This window comes from Capsicum annuum, chromosome 12, assembly GCF_002878395.1.
Source record: "Capsicum annuum cultivar UCD-10X-F1 chromosome 12, UCD10Xv1.1, whole genome shotgun sequence".
NCBI classification, from domain to species: Eukaryota; Viridiplantae; Streptophyta; class Magnoliopsida; order Solanales; family Solanaceae; genus Capsicum; species Capsicum annuum.
In genome coordinates, this window is record NC_061122.1 from 230,111,061 (window position 1) to 230,131,507 (window position 20,447).

General features: G+C 36.0%; 1 protein-coding gene across 2 annotated transcripts; it reads left to right on the forward strand.

Annotated features, from left to right (window-relative positions):
* The first annotated feature begins 739 nt into the window (after positions 1-739).
* LOC107851069 (5'-nucleotidase domain-containing protein 4) lies at positions 740-20,447 on the forward strand. Of its 2 annotated transcripts, none has more exons than XM_047401314.1 (17): positions 740-1,400; positions 3,867-3,961; positions 4,797-4,916; positions 5,482-5,571; positions 5,647-5,762; positions 6,051-6,150; positions 14,537-14,608; positions 14,684-14,731; positions 14,807-14,884; positions 15,094-15,213; positions 15,878-15,983; positions 17,088-17,251; positions 17,657-17,791; positions 18,401-18,531; positions 18,792-18,854; positions 18,966-19,044; positions 20,155-20,447. In XM_047401314.1, exons 1-17 carry the CDS (start codon positions 1,097-1,099, stop codon positions 20,203-20,205), a joined length of 1,872 nt encoding a protein of 623 aa, XP_047257270.1. In that variant the 5' UTR covers positions 740-1,096; the 3' UTR covers positions 20,206-20,447. The 2 variants fall into 2 exon arrangements, with proteins under 2 accessions (XP_047257270.1, XP_047257269.1); XM_047401313.1 differs by having other exon boundaries at positions 840-1,400; positions 18,966-19,116; positions 20,155-20,292.

The following is a 20,447-nucleotide window of genomic DNA, read 5'->3' on the forward strand; positions in this document are numbered from 1 at the left end:
ACACGGGACTTCTTGCGCATCAGGTGACACCCAAAATTCACTCAAGCGTATCTAGACTTAAAACAAGTTAATAATTATCTATTCTGCGATATTTATTCTCACAACCAACACAATAACTGTATTTACAGATGCTATTGTTAAGAGGGCATATTAGTCATTTAGTCATTCATTACCCAAATTTAACCTGTTTGGCCTTGCTGTTAGAAAATTGAAAGAAGTCTTATGTCACCCTATATCGTAGAATAGACATTGATCGTAGCATAGATATTTATTGACTCCATTCTAAGTCATGGTAATTTGGATTGAATTATGAGTGCAACCCAAGTGTAAGAAATCTCACACTATCTATACGTCTTGCAATCGATAGCATTCATAAATTCACCCTAAAATAGATTGACACGAGACTTCTTGCACCAGGTAGAACCCATAATTCACCCAAACACACCTAGACTTGAAATAATTGTCTATGCGACAACATTTATTTTCACGACAGATGCAACAACTACAGTTACAGATGCTATTGCTAAGAGGGCATTTTAGACATTTAGTTATTCATTACCTAAATTTAAGAACCTGTTTGGCCTTATTATTAGAAAATTATGCCCATGTCAACCTGTATCGAAGAATAGATATTTATTGACTTTGTTTTAAATTTAGGTACCTAGACTTAAAAATAAAGTTAATAGCTGTCTATTCTGCGATATTTATTCTCACTATAGACAAACACAATGACTGCATTTACGGATGCTATTGCTAAAAGAATATTTTAGTCATTTTATTATTCATTATCCTAATTTAAAAGTTTGTTTTATTTTACCGTTAGAAAATTGCTTATTCGAGAAATTCTCTTTTTTTCTTCCAAGTCAAAAAGTGTCAAACCCTAGGTGACGTTTGGCTTTGGTCTTCAAAAAGTGTCAACTTCTTTCCCCAAAAAGTTGACAAATATAGAAAGAGGGGAAAAAAGTCGCAAATTTTCCCGATCATTTTAGTAAAGTGTGTATATATATAAACGTCACCGTCCATCGGCGAATTACCGGCGACGTTCCGGCGAGTACTATAATTGAAAAATATTAACAGAAATTTTACTTACAAATTCATGCACATGAACTGTTCGACAATTTGCCAAGCTGTAACAAGCTGTATGAATATACCAAATAGTACTAGTAGAACTCTGCACAAACCGTTTGTGTTTCCAAATACTCAGAAATGCGATGGTGCATTGGTGTTGTTCCGTTCATCTGTTTCGTATAATAAAGTGAATGGTGGATTTTCGTTGTGTCGTTGTGCTACTACCTCTGTTCCGCCTGGAGAGGATGTGTTTTCTGTTGTTACTTCTGATGCTCTGTCCGGAGTTGATTACCTTGGCCAAAGCACGAAAGGCGATTTGAATCTCAATTTTGGTACATTACATTTTCAATTTGAGTTAATGTTCAATTTGAGTTAATGTTAAAAAATGTAGCTAAAGTGTATCGTTTTTCTTGAGTTTCTTACCCTTTGAGTGTTCTAGCTGATCTATCACCAACTATTTGGTGATTTGAATCTCAATTTTGGTTCATTACATTTTCAATTTTGAGTTAATGTTCGAAAATGTAGCTAAAGTGTATTGTTTTTTTGAGTTTCATACCAGAAATACCACGTCTGCGAGTTTTCTAGCAGAATTATAACCAACTATTTGGTAATTTGAATCTCAATTTTGGTGCATTACATTTTAAATTTGAGTTAATGTTCGAAAATGTTAACTAAAGTGTATCGGGTTTTTGAGTTTCATACCTGAAATATCAGGTATGCGAGTTTTCTAGCTGAACTATCACCAACTATTTGGTGATTTGAATCTCAATTTTGGTACATTACATTTTCAGTTTGAGTTAATGGTCGAAAATGTAGCTAAAGTGTATCGATCTTTTGAGTTTCATACTTTAACGATCAGGGGTATGAGTTTCAACTATCACCAACTACCTTTACCAACTATTTATAAATAAACACCTCAACTACTGAGCGTTCATTTTTGCTTGCTGAACGATGGTGATATTTCAGGTAGGAACAATGAACAATTGATAGTTGATGCGTGCCTTGTGATAAATAGTTGGTGGTAGTAGGAAACTCTAGTCAGTTACGAAATAGTTGGTGCTTGTTTGTTTGACAAACTAAAAATGAATTAGAGTTTGTTATTTTCAGGGACTCCCAAAATAATTAAAAAATTGGAGTTTGGCTTGTTTGGTTGAGCTTTTGAATTGATTTGGATTAGATAAGTTAGAGTTGCTAATAGCTTAAATTATAAAAAAGGTTTAGCTTTTAAATTGATTATGGTTGTTCAAGCTGAAGGGGAGCTTTGGAGTAATTGGTAAATTTGCTATCATGTGACCAGGAGGTCATGGGTTCATGGGTTCAAGCTGTAGAAACAACCTCCTCTAGAAATGCAGGGTAAGGTTGCGTACAATAGACCCTTTTGGTCCGGTTCTTCCCTGAACCCCCAGAGTAGGAGCTTTAGTGCACTGGGCTGCCCTTTATGTTGCCCTGTGAGGGGTTGGTGATATTTGCTCTTAAGATTTAGTGGACCGGGCTGCCCTTTATTTTTCCCTGTGATGGGTTGTTGATATTTCCTCTTTTCCCTTGGCTAATGGATTGGAATACTAACAGTGGTGCTTGTCTGTTCAAGGAACTAAATATGAATTGGAGTTTGTCACTTTCCGGGGTTTCCCAAATAATTAAAAGAAAAAAGAATTTTGGCTTTTTGATTGAGCTTTTGAATTGATTCTGATTAGTGAAGTGGTGCTCGTTTTTTTGGAAGAACTAAATATGAGTTTAGTTTGTCATTTTTGGGACTCTCCAAATAATGAAAAAAAGATTTTGGCTTGCTTGGTTGAGTTTTTGAATTGATTCTGATTAGTTAATTAAGTGGTACTTCTTTGTTGGAAGAACTAAATATGAATTTGGTTTGCATTTTCGGGACTCCTCAAATAATAAAAAAGGATTTTGGTTTGTTTGGTTGAGCTTATGGATTGATTTTGATTAGTTAAGTAAGTGCTGCTAATCACTTATATTCTAAAAAGGTTAAGCTTTTGAATCGATTATGGTTATTTAAAAGCATAATACATAAACAGACACTCAAACGTGGTTTCAGATGGCAAGTGAGCACTCCAACTTTGAGAGTGCACATGTATACAACTCAACTTGGTCTCAATTGGCAACTGAACACCCTAACTCGTTTCCACTATGTCTCATGGACACCCGATGCTAGCGTGGCACATGATTTTTGGGGTGTCTTAGATGATCATTTTGTTAGTTGGAATGTTCAACTGACACAATGGAGATGAGTTGAGGTGTCTAGATGTGCATACTCAAAGTTGGGGTATTTACTTGCCAGGTGAGACTCTATTTTCCAGTTTATATAATACTCATTCCTCTTTGGTTCCACTAATAATATTGTTATAGGTAACTTTCAAGAATTCAAATTTCATTTAACTCTTTAAATTTTATCATTTGATTTCGATTTCGTTGATCAAACTAATATTTGAACCACTATTTCAATTTTACTTATTTAATATACAAGTCAAATTTAACATTTCAAACTTTGTGTCAACTCAATCATCGGCATAAAATGGAAGAAATGGTGTGTTTAATTATCACCTGCCTTGGAAAAATAAAGGTTTTGTTGCTCACTTGCATTTGAGAAAAACGAAAGGTGGATCTTTATGATTACTGAAGTTTTGATTATAATTAATGAAATTGATTATTGAAATCAAACAGACCTTTAAATAGAAGAGCAAAGAGAAGATGCAACTTTTGAAATGTATATAGTATTGTGTTGGTTAGCTATTATGATCTGAATTTGGTAGTTCCTTACCATTTTACCATAAATGATGCAGGAATTGATGGCAAGGCATTGCAAGGCCCTGTTGAGGAGGTGGCAAAGATGGAGGCTCAAGAGGCAGAGAACTTGCTTCAACACTTGGGCATTCCGGTGCTTTAATACTGACTTTGTCTTTGTATTGCATTTATCAAGTTGGCATTTTGATGTGTGTATCACTTGCTGAAATTTCTTACACTGGCTAAACGCTTTTGGTGTGTCGTGGACATACTGTTTGATATGAACGGTACCATTCTCTTTTTGGATGTCATTCCTTTTCAATTTTCTACTCCGTGTTGCTCCAAAAAAGCGCCAATCATCTGCCGTAACATTATCTCCCTTTCAGCCTTGAATGATGGAGAATATATCTGTCCATGCATGTCCATTCACTTTTACTTTTCTCATTTTCTCCCTTTTGTCGACACTTCAGTATTTTTCACACTTCTATATAGTACTAATACTCAACTTATATTTGAGTGCAATAGAAATAAAAATTGGAATATAGAAGAAAAAAGAAGGGTGAAGAGGTTGTATGTTTCTTAATCAGTATAATTGTGTTGTATGTTTTTTTTAATCAGTTTAATGTGTAAGCGAAAATGTGCGTTGTTCTTCTTTAAAAGCTTTCAAAGGGTTCTATTTTAGTTGCCAAGATAAATAAGGGGAAGGGTCAAGGGAAATGAAAAGATGGCCAGATTGCGTGGGGTGGGGTAGTGGTCCGTTTCTGGCTTTCTGCACTCTATACTCTTGGAATCTTTGCATCTTATTATGGCTAAATTTCTGCACTCTATACTCATGGAATCTTAGCTTCTTATCATGGCTAACTGCGTGCAGTGTTAAGGACACATCTTTGATGCTTAAACTCACTGAAGATTTGTAACCTCTTATTTTAGAAGCAGCTGCAGCATTGGCACGTAAATATTAGCAAATTACTGACTCACACAATGTGCAGGTTCCATATAATGCTCGGCATTCGCCGCGTGGCATATTTTGCAGCCGCACATTAAATCTGCGATCAATCAGTGCAATTGGATATGATATGGACTATACATTGATGCACTATAACGTGATGGTACCTTTTAATTCTTGTTTTGTGAGATGTAAATTATTAGTTCATGGTTTCTTTTTGCAAATTGAGGCTAATGTTCATCGCTTAGTTCTTACACATTATTTCTTTCATTTGCCAACCATATCTATTGTTTGCATGACTACTGAATTGCATGTGACAATGTTGTGCCCATAGAAGGGACTAATGCTATAAGGCTGCGTAGGCAGTGTTTATCCATGTATATCTTTATCTGTTACTAACCCTTTTATCTTGGTGCCTGATGAAGTTCTTACTTCATTTAGTGTTAGAGGATTTAATTCTGATGATAAGAAAAAGAGCTACATATTCGTTATAAAAAAAGTGCTTTATTGGCTCCAATTTCATTGATCTTGCTCTTTTGAGTTGCTACTTCTTTTTCAGTTTTATTCTCTTAGTTTGTGGTTGGAAGTGCCATGAGCGATTAGCATTTAGATGTTAAAATTTAAAATACGGTCTTGTATATATTTTTATTGTCCCTTGGAGAGCTTTAAATTGTTCTTGTTTTTGGCATATGTTACTGGTGTAGTATGATGAAGTCCATAATTTACAGGCCTGGGAAGGAAGGGCTTATGATTACTGCATGGAGAATCTGAGAAATGTGGGTTTCCCTGTGGATGGGCTTGCATTTGACCCTGATCTGGTATAGTCTGACCATGTGAGATCATGCTAATAATTTGTCTTAAGACCTATTTGAGGACATTTCACTGTAAAACAGGTGATTAGAGGTCTTGTAATAGACAAAGAGAAAGGTAACCTGGTTAAAGCAGACAGATTTGGATATATTAAGAGGGTAATGCATGGAACAAGAATGCTGTCAACTCGAGAAGTGAGGTATGGCTTGGGCTTTTGTGTCTACTTATCAGCTCAAAATATTGATCCATAAATCTGTATTTTAGCAAAGATCGTCCACAAACCGTTGCTTTGCAAATTGGGAAATCGTAACTTCAAATCTATTTGCTCCATGTAAATCTTTGGTTGATGTGCACACTGCACTACATAGCCAAAATTTTTATTTGCTCCATGAAAATCTGAATGAATGTTCTGCATTTTTATGTGCTGCGGAGAATTGGGTAATATTTTGGATTTCAGATAGTGTCTCATATTTTCTATGTTTTAAAGTGAGATCTACGGGAGAGAGCTGGTTGATCTGCGTAAGGAGAGTAGATGGGAGTTCCTCAATACACTATTCTCTGTTTCAGAAGCAGTGGCTTATATGCAGGTAGATCACTTGGCCCCCCTCAATATGCATGCCATGACTCGATACTAAAAGTAATTATTGCTTCATGTTTGTCATATTCATTTGTTATTTTTTTTTCTTGTGAAATGATTGTATGACTTCTATCTCTTCTTAATGCCGTTTCTTTCCCTTTTACTAGTATTAGTACCCACGCGATGCGCGACATATTAAAAGAAAATAATTGTTGCAAATTTTTCTCTTGTTTGTTGATTATGTAAAATATAATTTCATGTTTGCAGAATCTCAAATGTCATCTTTCTTTTTCTCATTGTATCTAGAGAAACACTATAATATTATGTATCTTAGAACAACAACAACTATAAAACTATCCCGTAGTCGTGGAATAACATCTGAACCAAATTCAAACATCATAATCATATATAGTACTTAGTACAAATAGTCAGGAGTTGAAATAGGTTCGTTATGAGCTTTGAACTCAACATATAAACAATTAAGATTATATATATAAGTATATTTTCATTCTGTTCTTTATTTATAATTCAAAAAATAATCGACTCCAAATTAACTAAGTACATTACTTTAGCAAAAAAGAGATTATGTGATTAGTTCTTTTTCTGCCCTAATCAAATGAATCATATATTATTAAAACACCAATAAAAAATGGTCCCATTTACAACACTATCAAAAAACAAAAAAAGCCAGCAACCAACTATTAAACTCTCTATCTATTGCTATTACAATTAACAATCGAGTTCTTTATATACCATTTTTCTAACAATATCTTTCTATCCATCTTTTATCTTTGTGTGTGTATCTTATAAAAAATTCTATAGCTGGACTTCAATAGTACATTCATATTCCATAGAGATTCATTCCTTACCATCTAAATATGATATATAATTATATCAACCACAACACTACCGAATGCCTTGATCATCTTTCCTTTCCCTTCTTGTCACCCTATTCCACATTCCCAAGTAATCCCGCCTTTGTATATTCATCTATTAGCTGGACAGAGCATCAGTGAGATAGGCTTGTGAGAATGCACATAAAAAAAACAGGTGCTTTGTTGTTTTAGTAGAAGCATCACATAATAAACAGGTACTGTCTTGACTATTTGTTCTTATTTGGACGGGCGAAAAGATTAAAATCAAGACATAATCCATCACCTATTGTTTCTGTATTAAGATTTTTTTATCTATTTGATAACCGTGGAGTTTTGACCTGCTACCTCCCACCAGCGACAGGTACCTGGTAACTCTACCCACCTAAAAAAACCCTCTCTTATTAGTAATATATAGATATAGATTCTGTGTTACATACTATATATTTAAGACAACATCTCTCAACAATCTATCAAGACTGTAGACGCTGAGTAGGTGCCTTAATCAAATATATTTCCTCAAAAATTACTAACATAAAAATTTAAAGAATTTAATACCTCGTGTAGATGGACAAACGATAGTGTAAATAAAGCATATCTTACGTAATAAGTAATTAGTTATTCCATGTAATTTTAGTTGTCACTATAAACAAAAAATAAATGATACATTGCAAAACCAAGATCAAAGGTAATAAAGGACAGTTACCCTATTCATTTTTTTCAAACAAAAGCGCATTTATCGCCTTAATCATAAATTTGATAATCTTGTTTTATCTAGATTAAAAAATGGCCAAACCCATCGATAGCCCCTTAAACTTGTTCCTAAAATTCATTTAGGCCCCTAAACTAAGGTCTGTACCTATCAAACCCCTAACACCCCCCCCCCCCTCCATTTGGTTCCAATTGGGCCTTTTTTACCCAATCAGCTAAAAGCTAAAGTGTGTGTTGCACACACATGCTGACGTGGCAAAAATTAACCAATTAAAAAAAAGAACGTGGCAAAAAAAATTATAAGTGGAATTTCTGATTTTTACTATTTTTCTATTTAATTATCTATTTAATAATAATTTCTAAATTAATAAAAAAAAAATAACCCCCCCCCCCCCGTAGTCGTCTTCTTCACCATACCCCCCATGTCATCACCCACCCACCCACAAATGACAATTGATATACCCCGCCCCCACCTCCACCCCCACCCCCGCCCCTCACTCCTCCATCAACTTCCCTTCGTCATCGTAAATCGCCATTGAAGACGAAATCAATGGCGACCAGAATTTGATTTCTAAAAAAAGATTGTTTCCACTGCTAAAGTTTTCCACCTAAATCAAATTGTTGATACATTGTTAATGCTAACCTCGCCAGCCACTCTTCTATGTTAACAAGATTGTTTTCCATCATAGCTAGAACTTTCGCTGGAAAGTTCATGTATTAACAATTTGGAAAATTTTCCACTGCTAAAGTTCATGTCTTCCATTATTTTTCTATTCTTTAATTAATTGAAAATTGTTAATTGTATTAACAAATTGTGAAGAATTAAAAAAAAAAAAAAATAGAGATGAAGAAGATGGCTGGGGGCTGGGGGGGGGGGCAAGGAAGGGCTGGGGGGGGGGGGGTAGTGAAGATGATGACGCCGGGGGAGGGGGCTGTGAAGACGATGAATGGAGGGGGAGGGGTGGTTTGTTCTTTTCTTTTTCTTTTTTATTTTAAAATTAAAAAAATTATAATAATTAAAAATTTTATTAATAAAATAATTAAAGTATAAGTTTTTTAATAATAAAAAAAGTAAAATATTATTTTTTGTTCAACTCACGCTCCCAAGGAGAGAGTAACACACTCTCCTTGCCAAGTCAGCATTTTGTGCCTGATAGATATCAATTTAAGCAGTTGAGGTGCCTGATAGGTACAAGTCTTAGTTTAGGGGTTCAAGTGAATTTTCGGGACAAGTTTGAGGGGCTATCGATGGGTTTGGCCTTAAAAAATTTAAACAAAAATAACAAATGATACATGCTTCAAATGCTCTGAAAGATTCAGCCTCTGGTATGGTGAGCAGTCAACTTTAGAATAGTATACATTCAGACATCTGCGAGTTAAATAATATTATGATGCTTGGTCGTATTATAACTATTTTCCTTGATTTCTCTTTAATGTAAGGAATCTTTCCAAGATCCAAATAAATCTTATGCTCCATTATGTATGGTTTTGTCTTGAATTATATTATGTCATTATTACACAAAAAGAGAAGACAATGTCAAGCTTTCATGCAAACTGTTAAACCATCTACCACATATTAAGGTAAATAGTTATTAGAGATATTGTACATTCTCGATATTTTACATCAATAACAACATTAACTTCTGAAATCTAGACTTTCACCTTGGTGAGTTCGATGATTTCCTCTGGATGTTCAACACAATACTGCATGTGCTACTTCCACTTGGAGCTGCACTTAAGAGAGTACTGCAATTAGATGACAACAAAAGAAAATTGTATTCAGATGCTACAAAAGTAAAATTTTAGTATTAAATTGTCCGAATTCCTTGTCCAGACTATTTGGAGGAGCTTACGCGGCCTTTTCACCTGCATAGTTTAACTCAGAGTCATCCTGAACAGGCTCCAAAAAGAGTATTAAAAGTTGTCATCAAACTGACTCCTCCAGCAACCAAATAGTATGTTGTAAAGTTAATGATAAATTTAGCAAAGGAATGCCCATTAATCAACTAACTATGCAACATCGATATATTTCCAGGAATGCAAGAAAGCAGCATAATAAACAATTTCCAAGAAAACTATCATACTTAGTTGCCTTCGCGCCCCTTCCTATTCTTTCTTCCTCTTGTAATTTCTCCTTTTATTCAAAGAACCTTCATACTTATATTTCCAAAAATGTAAGAAGCTTACCTTAATTAGCCTTATTTCTAATTCTCCTTCCCGTAAGAAAGCTAAGTCCTCACCAACTTATCATAAAATTTAGACTTTTCTTTTACGGTAATGTAGCTTACTGATATGCTATTTTTTATTGCTTAGTTGTCCCTAAAATGAAAGAGGAAATTGATATGAATTAAGCCTTTATATATTGTCATAGGATCATAATAGTAACATCTCATAGCAAATCTTGCGTAAGCCTAAAGACCCTGGAGGTTGGTGTTTATTTACTAAAGACAATTTCTCCCAGTGAGGTTGTGCTTCTCTAATTTAACTGTATACCTACAGGTGAAAAAGACAACCATGCATAGAAGGAACTTGATATGAGAGGATAAAGCAATTTGCAAGGGGGAGAATATTGCTATGTCAGACATGATAGGTTTCTCATAGCCCCTGTTCCGATGTATAGCTAGACCACCAATGAACTACCCTTGCCTCTCTCCACAACTAAAAATTAAATTGTGAGTAAAAGAGAATTTTTAGAATTTTGTTGGAAGAGGTATTAGTAGTTGAATTGAACTTTCTTGAATCATAGAATCATTGTTTTTAAAAAATGAGATAACAAACCAAATACAATACTAAAAATTTAACATGCATTTTATCAACTCTAATAAAAGTTAGCTTAGAATAAAAGAAAAATTTCTTATTGATACATACCTGCTATAGAATGATTCGATTGTACTGGATGCTTTTCAACTCCATCTTGACACATACCTACTCTAGAATGAGTGGATTGTAGATGCTTTCCAACTCCATCCTATCCTAAAATTCATTAGAATTTGTAGTTTGGTTGTTCATCAATATATGCAAGTTGGATGCTCTTCCTCTTTTTGTACTTACATCACACAGTCTATTTTTCTCTGCATCAACTCCAATTTCTAAGCCATAAACAAATGCCGATAGACTTTCCGATCATATTAATTAGAAGAAATGATTCTCCATAATAAAACCTTTAGAGAATATATTATTTTGAAAATTAACCGAGATGAGGTATTTTGAAAAGGTTATCACCAAAATAGTTAGTTAACAACACATAGAGGTGACCATTTACGAAAGAGGAGATTACATGGCTGCAATTGAATGCAAAAAACACCAACATTCGGCTGTAAGTTGATATTTTAGCACCAGACATTTAATAACCTTTCCAAATATCTTTTTCTGGAAAATTTATGAGGCATGTAGTTGGTAAAGTCAATTTCAGGTAGATCTGAAATAAATTGAACATGGTAAAATTTCCAAAAAGAGAAAGGGGACAATATGAGAATAATACTTTAGCAGTCAAGTTTTTATATTTATATAAATTATGAATGATGGCAAACCTCTATCAGAACTTTTCTACACGTGTATCTAAGTGTACTTAAATTCTTATCGTCATAGAAAATGAGCAAAATGCATTTTAAAATAGGGAGAAAGAAGAGTAAAATGATAAACATACATATTTTAAGATTTGATTGCAACTTTGTACTTGTATTTCACTGTATGAGGGAGCGAAAATCCAGGTGAGGACGGCGGGAGGAGACTCAGAGCATTTCACTGTCCGGACAGGATTGCATCAGGGATCTACTCTTAGTCTCTTTTTGTTTGCGTTAGTAATGGATGTGTTGACGCGGCGTATTCAAGGGGAGGTGCCGTGGTGTATGCTCTTTGCAGACGATGTAGTTCTGATAGATGAGACTCGAGGGGGTGTAAATGACAAATTAGAGATGTGGAGGCAAACTCTTGAGTCTAAAGGGTTCAGGGTGAGCAGAAGCAAGACAGAGTATGTGGAATGTAAGTTTAATGACGTGAGGCGGGAGAACGAGGTAGTAGTGAAGCTGGAAGCACAGGAGGTATGTAAGAGGGATAAGTTCAAGTATCTCGGGTCCGTGATCCAGAGTAACGGTGAGATTGACGAGGATGTCTCGCACCGTATTGGGGCGGGATGGATGAAGTGGAAACTCGCGTCGGGGGTGCTGTGTGATAAGAAGGTGCCGCCCAAGCTTAAAGGCAAATTCTATAGGGTGGTAGTCCGTCCGGCCTTGCTGTATGGAGCGGAGTGTTGGCCAGTTAAGAACTCCCACATCCAAAAAATGAAGGTGGCAGAAATGCGGATGTTGCGCTGGATGTGTGGACTGACTCGAGGGGATAGAGTTCGGAATGAGACTATCCGGGAGAAGGTTGGTGTGACTTCAGTGGAGTGTAAGATGCGGGAAGCACGATTGAGATGGTTCGGACACGTGAAGAGGAGGGGCATGGATGCCCCGGTCCGTAGGTGTGAGAGGCTAGCGTTGGATGGTTTTAGGCGGGGTAGGGGTAGGCCGAAGAAGTACTGGGGTGAGGTGATTAGGCGGGACATGGAACAGTTACAGCTCACCGAGGACATGACCCTAGATAGGAAGGTCTGGAAGACGCGAATTACGGCAGAAGAGTAGGGCCAGATTGGGTCGCTAGTGTAGGGAATTACTTGGTGGGGTTTTTTTATTTTTTTTATTTTTATTCCCGTTATGATTCCGTATTCAGTGTTCCATGCTTATTACGAATCTGTGTGCTTTCCTCTACTATCCGCTGTTTTATATCCCTTATGGGTGCCGTATTTATGTTATGTCTTCTGCTTCTGTGCTGTACTATGTGTTTGTGTGATATCTTGTGCCTTGAGCCGGGGGTCTTTCGGAAACAACCTTTCTACTTCATCAGAGGTAGAGGTATGGACTGCGTACATCTTACCCCCCCAGACCCCACTAAGTGGGAATACACTGGGTTTGTTGTTGTTGTTGTTGATTGCAACTTTGTACTTGAAAGGGTGTTAATCATCAAGATGAAAGACGGAGAACCAATATGGAAGTCCCTAACAAAGTCAATTGATTTGCATACACAACTCCTCTTTTTAATGCATTACCCAATTTTACAAAGTCAATTAATTTGGATACACAAGTCCTCTTTTTACTGCATTACCCAATTTGTTATTGTCTGTGCCTCAAATTTGCAATTGATATAACAATTAAAATCATAAAAAAGATATTGAAAATGGAGTATAAGAGAGAATCGAAAATGAAGAAGTAAAAAAGTTGTTGATAACCAACCCAATTATTATCCACCATGTCCTCTTAGTTGAATTCTTTTTAGAACCCATCAATGGATTCCTTTATTGATAAACAAAATTTCATCGTCTTGCTGATTTGTACATGTTGATGAAGATTTGCATTGCAGAGGTACTTTACCCACTATACCCACAACAAAGTTGTGGAATCCCGACACTATACCCACTTTGAATTCAAAAATTTGTATTGTAAAATTTTTTTCTGCCATTAATGCAACCATATGTTGTGGTATTCCACTGCTAGGTAGAATTCAATTTTAAAGTTAGAATTCAAAATGTGTATTGTAAAGAAAGTTTCTATTAGGTAAAGACAATTTTTGGGGCCATTAATATAGGAAACGTGGATATGCCACTCAAGGTAGTAATTTTCAAAGTTTTTTAATCTTTTTTACAATTAATTGTTTAATGATTAAGTAAAATAACCAATAACAAACTTTTTAAAATGTTCACCCAAATATGCCAAATGGCCAATTCAGATAATTCCACTTGGCTTATTGAGGAGGTTGCATCCTCTCTTATTAATAATATATAGATTTTAGTAGGTTGAGGGTTCCATTATTTTTGTTATGTTTCTTTCCTTTATGTTGAGATATTTCGATTGTCTATGTTCTAGTTGTTTTAGGCTATGTTGCTCGGACTCTTCAAGGATATCTATTGGTGTGTGTCGGATACTCCAAAACTAGTGTAACTTTGGAGAATTTGACATGGGTGCGGCAACTTTTTTGGAGAGTCCGAGCAACATTGGTTTTAGGGCCTTTCTGTAGTTTGGTTTCTTTTGAACAATTAATTGACTGATAAGCACTTAGAGTCCTAGCATGCTAGCATCAGGTCATATGGTCTATTTTGTCGCCCTGGTTTCTATCTTGGTGTCCTACTATAAACAATTGACCATGTGGGTTGGTACTGTTCACTCCTGAAAGGTTGCTTCATTACTTGTCCTCTGTTTTACTTTTGCTTCTCTGCAGAGGAGTTTAGCTCTGTACCAACACTATGTCAACAACTTATTTGACAAAAGAATCGTTGATCCTTGTTCTTTTCAGAAACTTGCTTAAACCCGTCTCATCCCCTTTCCACTTCGAAAGTATTTTTCCTTTGTTCAACAATTTACTACACAAGCTGGAAACAGACTCCTCCAGAATTTTTCTCTATAAGATGCTAGATATGTATACTGTAGGTTTGTCATTAGCTAATGATTGGTTTAAATCTTCATTTAAGTTCTTGTTCCACATTCAGTTAATGTGTTGCTGAACCTGCAAAAGATAAGATCAGTCTCATGAAGTAGATGCTTTATTACTGAACTTGTTCTCTCTGTAACCAAATTTATTGATAGTTGTATACTATTGTTTTCTGTAGAGGCTGATATTTGCTTTACTCTATGTGGATAAAGGTTCATCCAGTTGCTTGTTTCTTCTTAACAATGATAATTCGAATTGCATAAATTTGTTTTAACACCTGGGATTTCAACAAAAAAGAATGTCATATTACTTCTTCAGCTGCCCTACGTCCTATACATGTCTCTTTTGCAGTTGGTAGATAGGATGGATGAAGGAATTATAGGACCAGATCTCTGTCCTCTTGAGTATAAATGTCTTTACAAGGTATGGTTGGATGCTCTGTGTGAATGGATTGTGATATGATCCTTGAGTTAGCCAACGTTCTTTTATTCTATTTAGGCTGTTGGTAAGGCACTCTTCAGGGCACATGTAGAAGGCCAGCTGAAGGTATGTGTTTAATTGATCGATAGCTTCACATGCCAGGAGCTGCAAAGGTCACTCTAACCTATTTCACCCACACAGAGCGAGATAATGTCGAAACCTGAATTATTTGTGGAACCTGATCCTGAGCTACCTTTGGCATTATTGGATCAAAAGGAGGTATCTAACTCTATCCATTTGAATTGAAAACCACAGTGCTATTTAGAGACTTGCATAAGCAATCTTAATGAATTTAGCATAGCAAGTGTAAAAGTCCCAATAGGACAATCAATTGGGAGAATAAGTAGTCCGATTTCTTATTAAGATTTATTAAGCCCATGGCGAAAAAAGATGGCTGATTCAGCATCTAACATTTCATGTTTTATCAGGCTGGGAAGAGGCTCTTACTGATTACAAATTCAGATTATCATTACACAGACAAAATGATGCAGCATTCGTTCAATCGATACCTTCCCAATGACATGAGCTGGAGAGAGCTATTTGAGATGGTGAGTAAGCAAAACAGTATTATAATAATAGATAATTTCCTTCACCACCGAAGTCTTGGTCTCATAGTGTAATGCTTTTAAAGAGAATTTTGCTTTGTACAAATTCAAATTTCTCTGTACTTTCTCAATTATTCTGCTCATATTGAGTTCTGGACAAGTAATTCATAGGTTCTCCTTTCTAACTGCTGTTGAGCTCCTCTAATGGTGTTGATGTTAAAAAAGGACTTTTGGCCTAACTCAACTCAAAGATAAGCTCAGGAGATGAGGATAAACCCAATACCATATACGACAACAACCTATTCCTTCAACCAATTTAGGACACTCCAATACCCCGCATGCATAGTGTTGGATGTCTGGAGCATGGACAAGACGACATTAGGGGCTCACCATTGCATAAACCAAGAATAAAGATCGGTCTGGCTTTGATGCCATGTTAAGAAAATGACATTAGGCGTAACGCCAACCTTAAAAGCTAACTCATGTCATCTTTGTCTGGAGCTAGTGTTTATTTGAAATCCTTATAATAGTGAATTTTTTTTTCTTGTATTCTGGTAATATTGCATATATGAGGTCATGTTTTCTCTGTCCGTGATCAATTTTATTTGAGTGTTAATTGTTAAATACCTCCATAACCAAATCTCCTTTCCTTCTTTATCTAATGCAGGTTATAGTCTCAGCTAGGAAGCCAGAATTCTTCCAAATGTCCCACCCAATGTATGAAGTGGTGACTGATGAAGGTCTAATGCGCCCTTGTTTTAAGGCTCGCCCAGGTGATTAATCGTCTAAATTGATGATATGAAAATCATCCCTATTTTGGATAAGTAAATGAAAATCTTCTCCTCCTACTGTCTCATTCTAGCACAATTCTTTATTTTTTTGAACTTTCTAGCACAATTTATTTCTTCAACATTTTTTGTCGTCTTTGTATATGGTTAGCTAACTGTGTAACTCTTTTCTGTTTCCTTCAATAAAAGTTGCTATCTTATTGAGATATATGTATTATGGAAGTAGTTGGGCTTAAAAGGTCACCGTATCTACTAAGATCGTTATTAGAGTTGGTGCAAGTAAAACATAACATCCGTGCTGATAAAGAATCTCGTGGAGGGAGGATGATAGCATTTGCACCCTTTATGTGTAGGAGAATATCCAATAAAGATAAGTAAAACATAACATCCATGCTGATAAAGAATCTCGTGGAGGGAGGATGATAGCATTTGCACCCTTTATGTGTAGGAGAATATCCAATAAAGATACTTTTAAGGACTCTAGGATCAAGTTTCTCAGAATTCCTAGTGTGAAGAAAGCAGACACACCCAAACACCTTTCGAGGAGCAATATATTAATTCTCACCCTTTAAAGCCTTTAGAGGACTCTGAAAGTTGAGGGTTTTTAGGTGGCATTCTATTGATAAGATAGGCAATATCTACAATGGTATTCCTGGTAAGTTTTTGGTAGATTCCTGGTAAACAGTTCTGCTGCTAAAGATTTCCCGGAGGTTAAGCTATGGTCTTGGTGTAGTTATCTTCTTGTTGGAGAAGCATGTCGACTGAGTTCTCAATAATGGGCTGCCATAAAAACTAATAAAGCACATCTAGCGCCCATAAGAACTGGCACGATAGCCCAACAAATGACCCTAACAATGTATTTACACTCCAAAAAAAGGGAAGTAAACAAAAGAGGATGGAACATCGAAATTTCTTGCTTTTGATTTAGGATCAGATTTCTGTAGGTGTTAGGCTTCTTTGAATTTTCATTTGTGAGGAGATTTTTTCAGCGATCACCATCACCGTTGATCATTAATGATATTTCATATTTTCTTTTGAACGTCGTGAGGACTTGTCCATTTTAAGCAGCAGCTTATAATTTTCTTACAGGTGGATTGTACTCTGGAGGAAGCGCTCAGATGGTTGAGAGTTCGCTCAACGTTCATGGAGATGAAATCTTATATGTTGGTGATCATATATATACAGATGTAAGCCAATCCAAAGTCCATCTCCGGTGGAGAACTGCTTTGATTTGTCGAGAACTAGAAGAGGAGGTTAGTTAATCTTCATCAGGGTCTCTGGAATTGGATCACAATTATTTGCTTCTTTTTTCTCCTTTAGTTGGATTGGGGGTTCCATTCCACCAAAACCTTGTGAGTTTAGTATTTAACCTGCTTTGGATTTTGTTATGATCTAGTTCTTCTTTTCATCTCTGTACCTAAGAACATTTTAGAACTACGATTCATTCTTGACAAGAGAAGGACTTCATTTGTTCCACCTTTCCCATACGAGTGGTGAAGAATTATAGAGCACTTTAGATGTTTGTTGACCAACGAAAAGCATGGTTTAGAAATAAGTGAAAAATTTATGGAATTTCTTTTCTAAGAGATCATATTGATAGCTCTTTGATGATTGTCTGTAAGACGTTGCATATGACGTTCTTTATTCTTGTTCTGCAGTATAATGCGTTAATTCATAGTCAACAAGAGAGAGCTACTTTGATAGATCTTATCAATCAAAAAGAGGTTTTAGGCGATCTCTTTAACCAACTTCGGCTTGCTCTTCAGAGGAGAACCGCGGGACGTCCTGCACAGGTAAGTGTACTAGATCTAGCATAATCAAATTCTTGTATTTCTGTAGATTAATCTTCAACTAAAATATTCTGCATCCTGCTTCATGGTTGCAAGTAGTATCTTCAATCTAATATTCACCGTGTACATTGACAAGTAGTTATTGACATCTTGCCTGGAATTATGCAAATTAAGTGCAAAGCATCACCGGTTAGGTCTTGATATTGTATAACATTTCTCATTAAAGGTGTTTTATCTGCATGGCAAGATCAACCTACAGGTGATCATAACGTCAGTAGAAAGAACTAATCTTTCTTTTCTTTTCTGGAAATCCATTGAAAAGAAAAATGGTTGTCTGCAAATTGAATTATGATGTAGCTTTAAAACAGAGTGGAACAGTCTGCCAGATCATAAGCAGTTTGTGCGACCATTTCTGTTCTTTTTCGGGGAAATTAGTTATGTTTCACTATATTCCTTTACCTGTTTCTGGAAAAAGATAGAAAGGAAGAAATAGTTTGGCTCTCTAACAAGACTCATGGCAATGTGTTTAATGACTTGTGCGGATTACTTTATGCTGTCAATTTGTTGCTTGATGCAACTAGTTTAAAGTTTTATTGTCTTAATATGCATCAGACCCTTGCTGCCACACATATGGACGATGACGAACTCACAGAAAGCATCCAAAAGCTACTTCTAGTTATGCAGAGGCTAGATCAGAAAATAGGACCAATGTTGGATGAGGACGGAGAGCTTTTCAACAAAAGGTGATTCGGAAAATTTTCTTTTGGAATTACCTGTCTCTTCGATTCAGCCTTAGATTTGTTATACTAGATTGCTTTGCTTATGGTTTCATTAGCTCTTAGTTAACATTGTAATCTTCAGAGAGAGTCAACATTACCTTGACCAAGTTTAGCCTATTACAGTCGCCACGGATAATTATTCACATCTGCATATTTCTCAGATGAGCTTTCAGTTGACGAATTTGGACTTGAGAGTAATCAATCTGCCTTATTTTCTCTTTCAGGTGGGGTTATCTTTCACGTGCAGGTCTGTGGGATAAAAGTCACTTGATGCGTCAAATTGAGAAGTATGTCAATATGTTGTGAAGATTTATGTCACTTCTTTACGACCTATTAGTTGATGGTAAAAAAATTCTTTAAGCACCTTGACTCTTAAATTTTTTCTCTTGAAACTGCAGATATGCTGATATTTATACCTCCAGAGTTTCAAACTTTCTACACTATACGCCTTTCATGTATTTCCGTGCCCAAGAACAGGTACTCAATGGTCACTGTACGGGAAATTATGAGTGCTCGCTAACAAATAACTTCTAGCCAAGATTGAAATAGGTTGAAACTTATTACTCCCTCCAGCCTAAATTAATACAACTCTCTTTCCATTTTGGGATGTTCACGAATATTTGAAACCATTCATGAAGGTCAGCGTTGACCAATTGGACTTGAGGTGAATTTATTTTTGCCTTCCTGGCGCACGTCTCATTCATGCTAGGAAATCTGGATTTAAATAATAAGTGGTTACCCCTTTAATCAAGCCCTAGTTTCCTTTCAAAATGCTTTCAATGTAGTTTGTTGGTTGAGTTCATCTATTTCCATATCCTTGGTGCCTTCTAGTGGTCTGTGGACTGCTCTAAAGGCTTACTTGTATGTACAATTTGCATTTCCTGTTTCTGTACGTCTTGTCACCTAAAAAAGTTTGTACAGCAATTACTTTCCGAGTTTTGTGTTCTCTTTTTTCCATATAATGATACACACACCATTTAGTTGCAGAATTTATTTTCGAAGGATAAAAATTCCTCTTTTTGACGGTAAAAGGCTAAAAGCTCTTTACTTGCCAATAAAAGGTAATAGAATAATCCTTCTGAGTTATGGTGTAATCTACAGCATTGCTAGTTCATCAAATCGGAGGAACAAACCGATCTCTTGGGATAATGGCTGGTCTATTTCTTTAAGCTGCACTGATATTGTTCTTTAAGTTGAAATGCCTCTCTTCCAGTGCTGGCATCTCTTAGCTCCATTTAGTAGCTTATTCTTTTCAATCTCTTCATGTTTGTTGGTCAATGAGCTTGTGGTTACAATTCAAATTTAACGTCTGGTAATTGCTATAGTCTCTTTCCTTTTGGACGGATGTTTACTCTTTTCCTATGTTGTGTGCTTTTATATTTTTTGTTTGTTATACTGTTATGTTATTGTTATGTTATCTGTCCTGAGCCGAGGGTCTTATCGGGAACAACCTTTCTACTTCATCTGAGGTTGTGGTATGGATTGCGTACATTTTACCCTCCCAGACCCACTTTGTGGGAATGAATACACTGGGTACATTGTTGTTGTCGTTTACTCTTTTCCTAATGTACTTCATTCTTCATGCAGAATCTCGCGCATGATTCGTACACATTTGACCATCTACGGCGTGAGAATTAGCTGATAAACTCCATAGCCCAATCCTTGTTGTATTATATGTAGATGCTGAATTTGGCATCCTTTCTTCTCCCCCCGTGTACTCCAACCCCTGCTTCAACTTGCTGTTGCAGGACTCAAGTGTATGCTATCGAATGTCGTAGCTATGTTATTGTACAAGTAAAATAGCTGAGGAAAGTCATAATTATCACCTGAAAAACTTAATTCAAATGGATCATTTTAAATGTAATTTAGCTCTTTGGTGA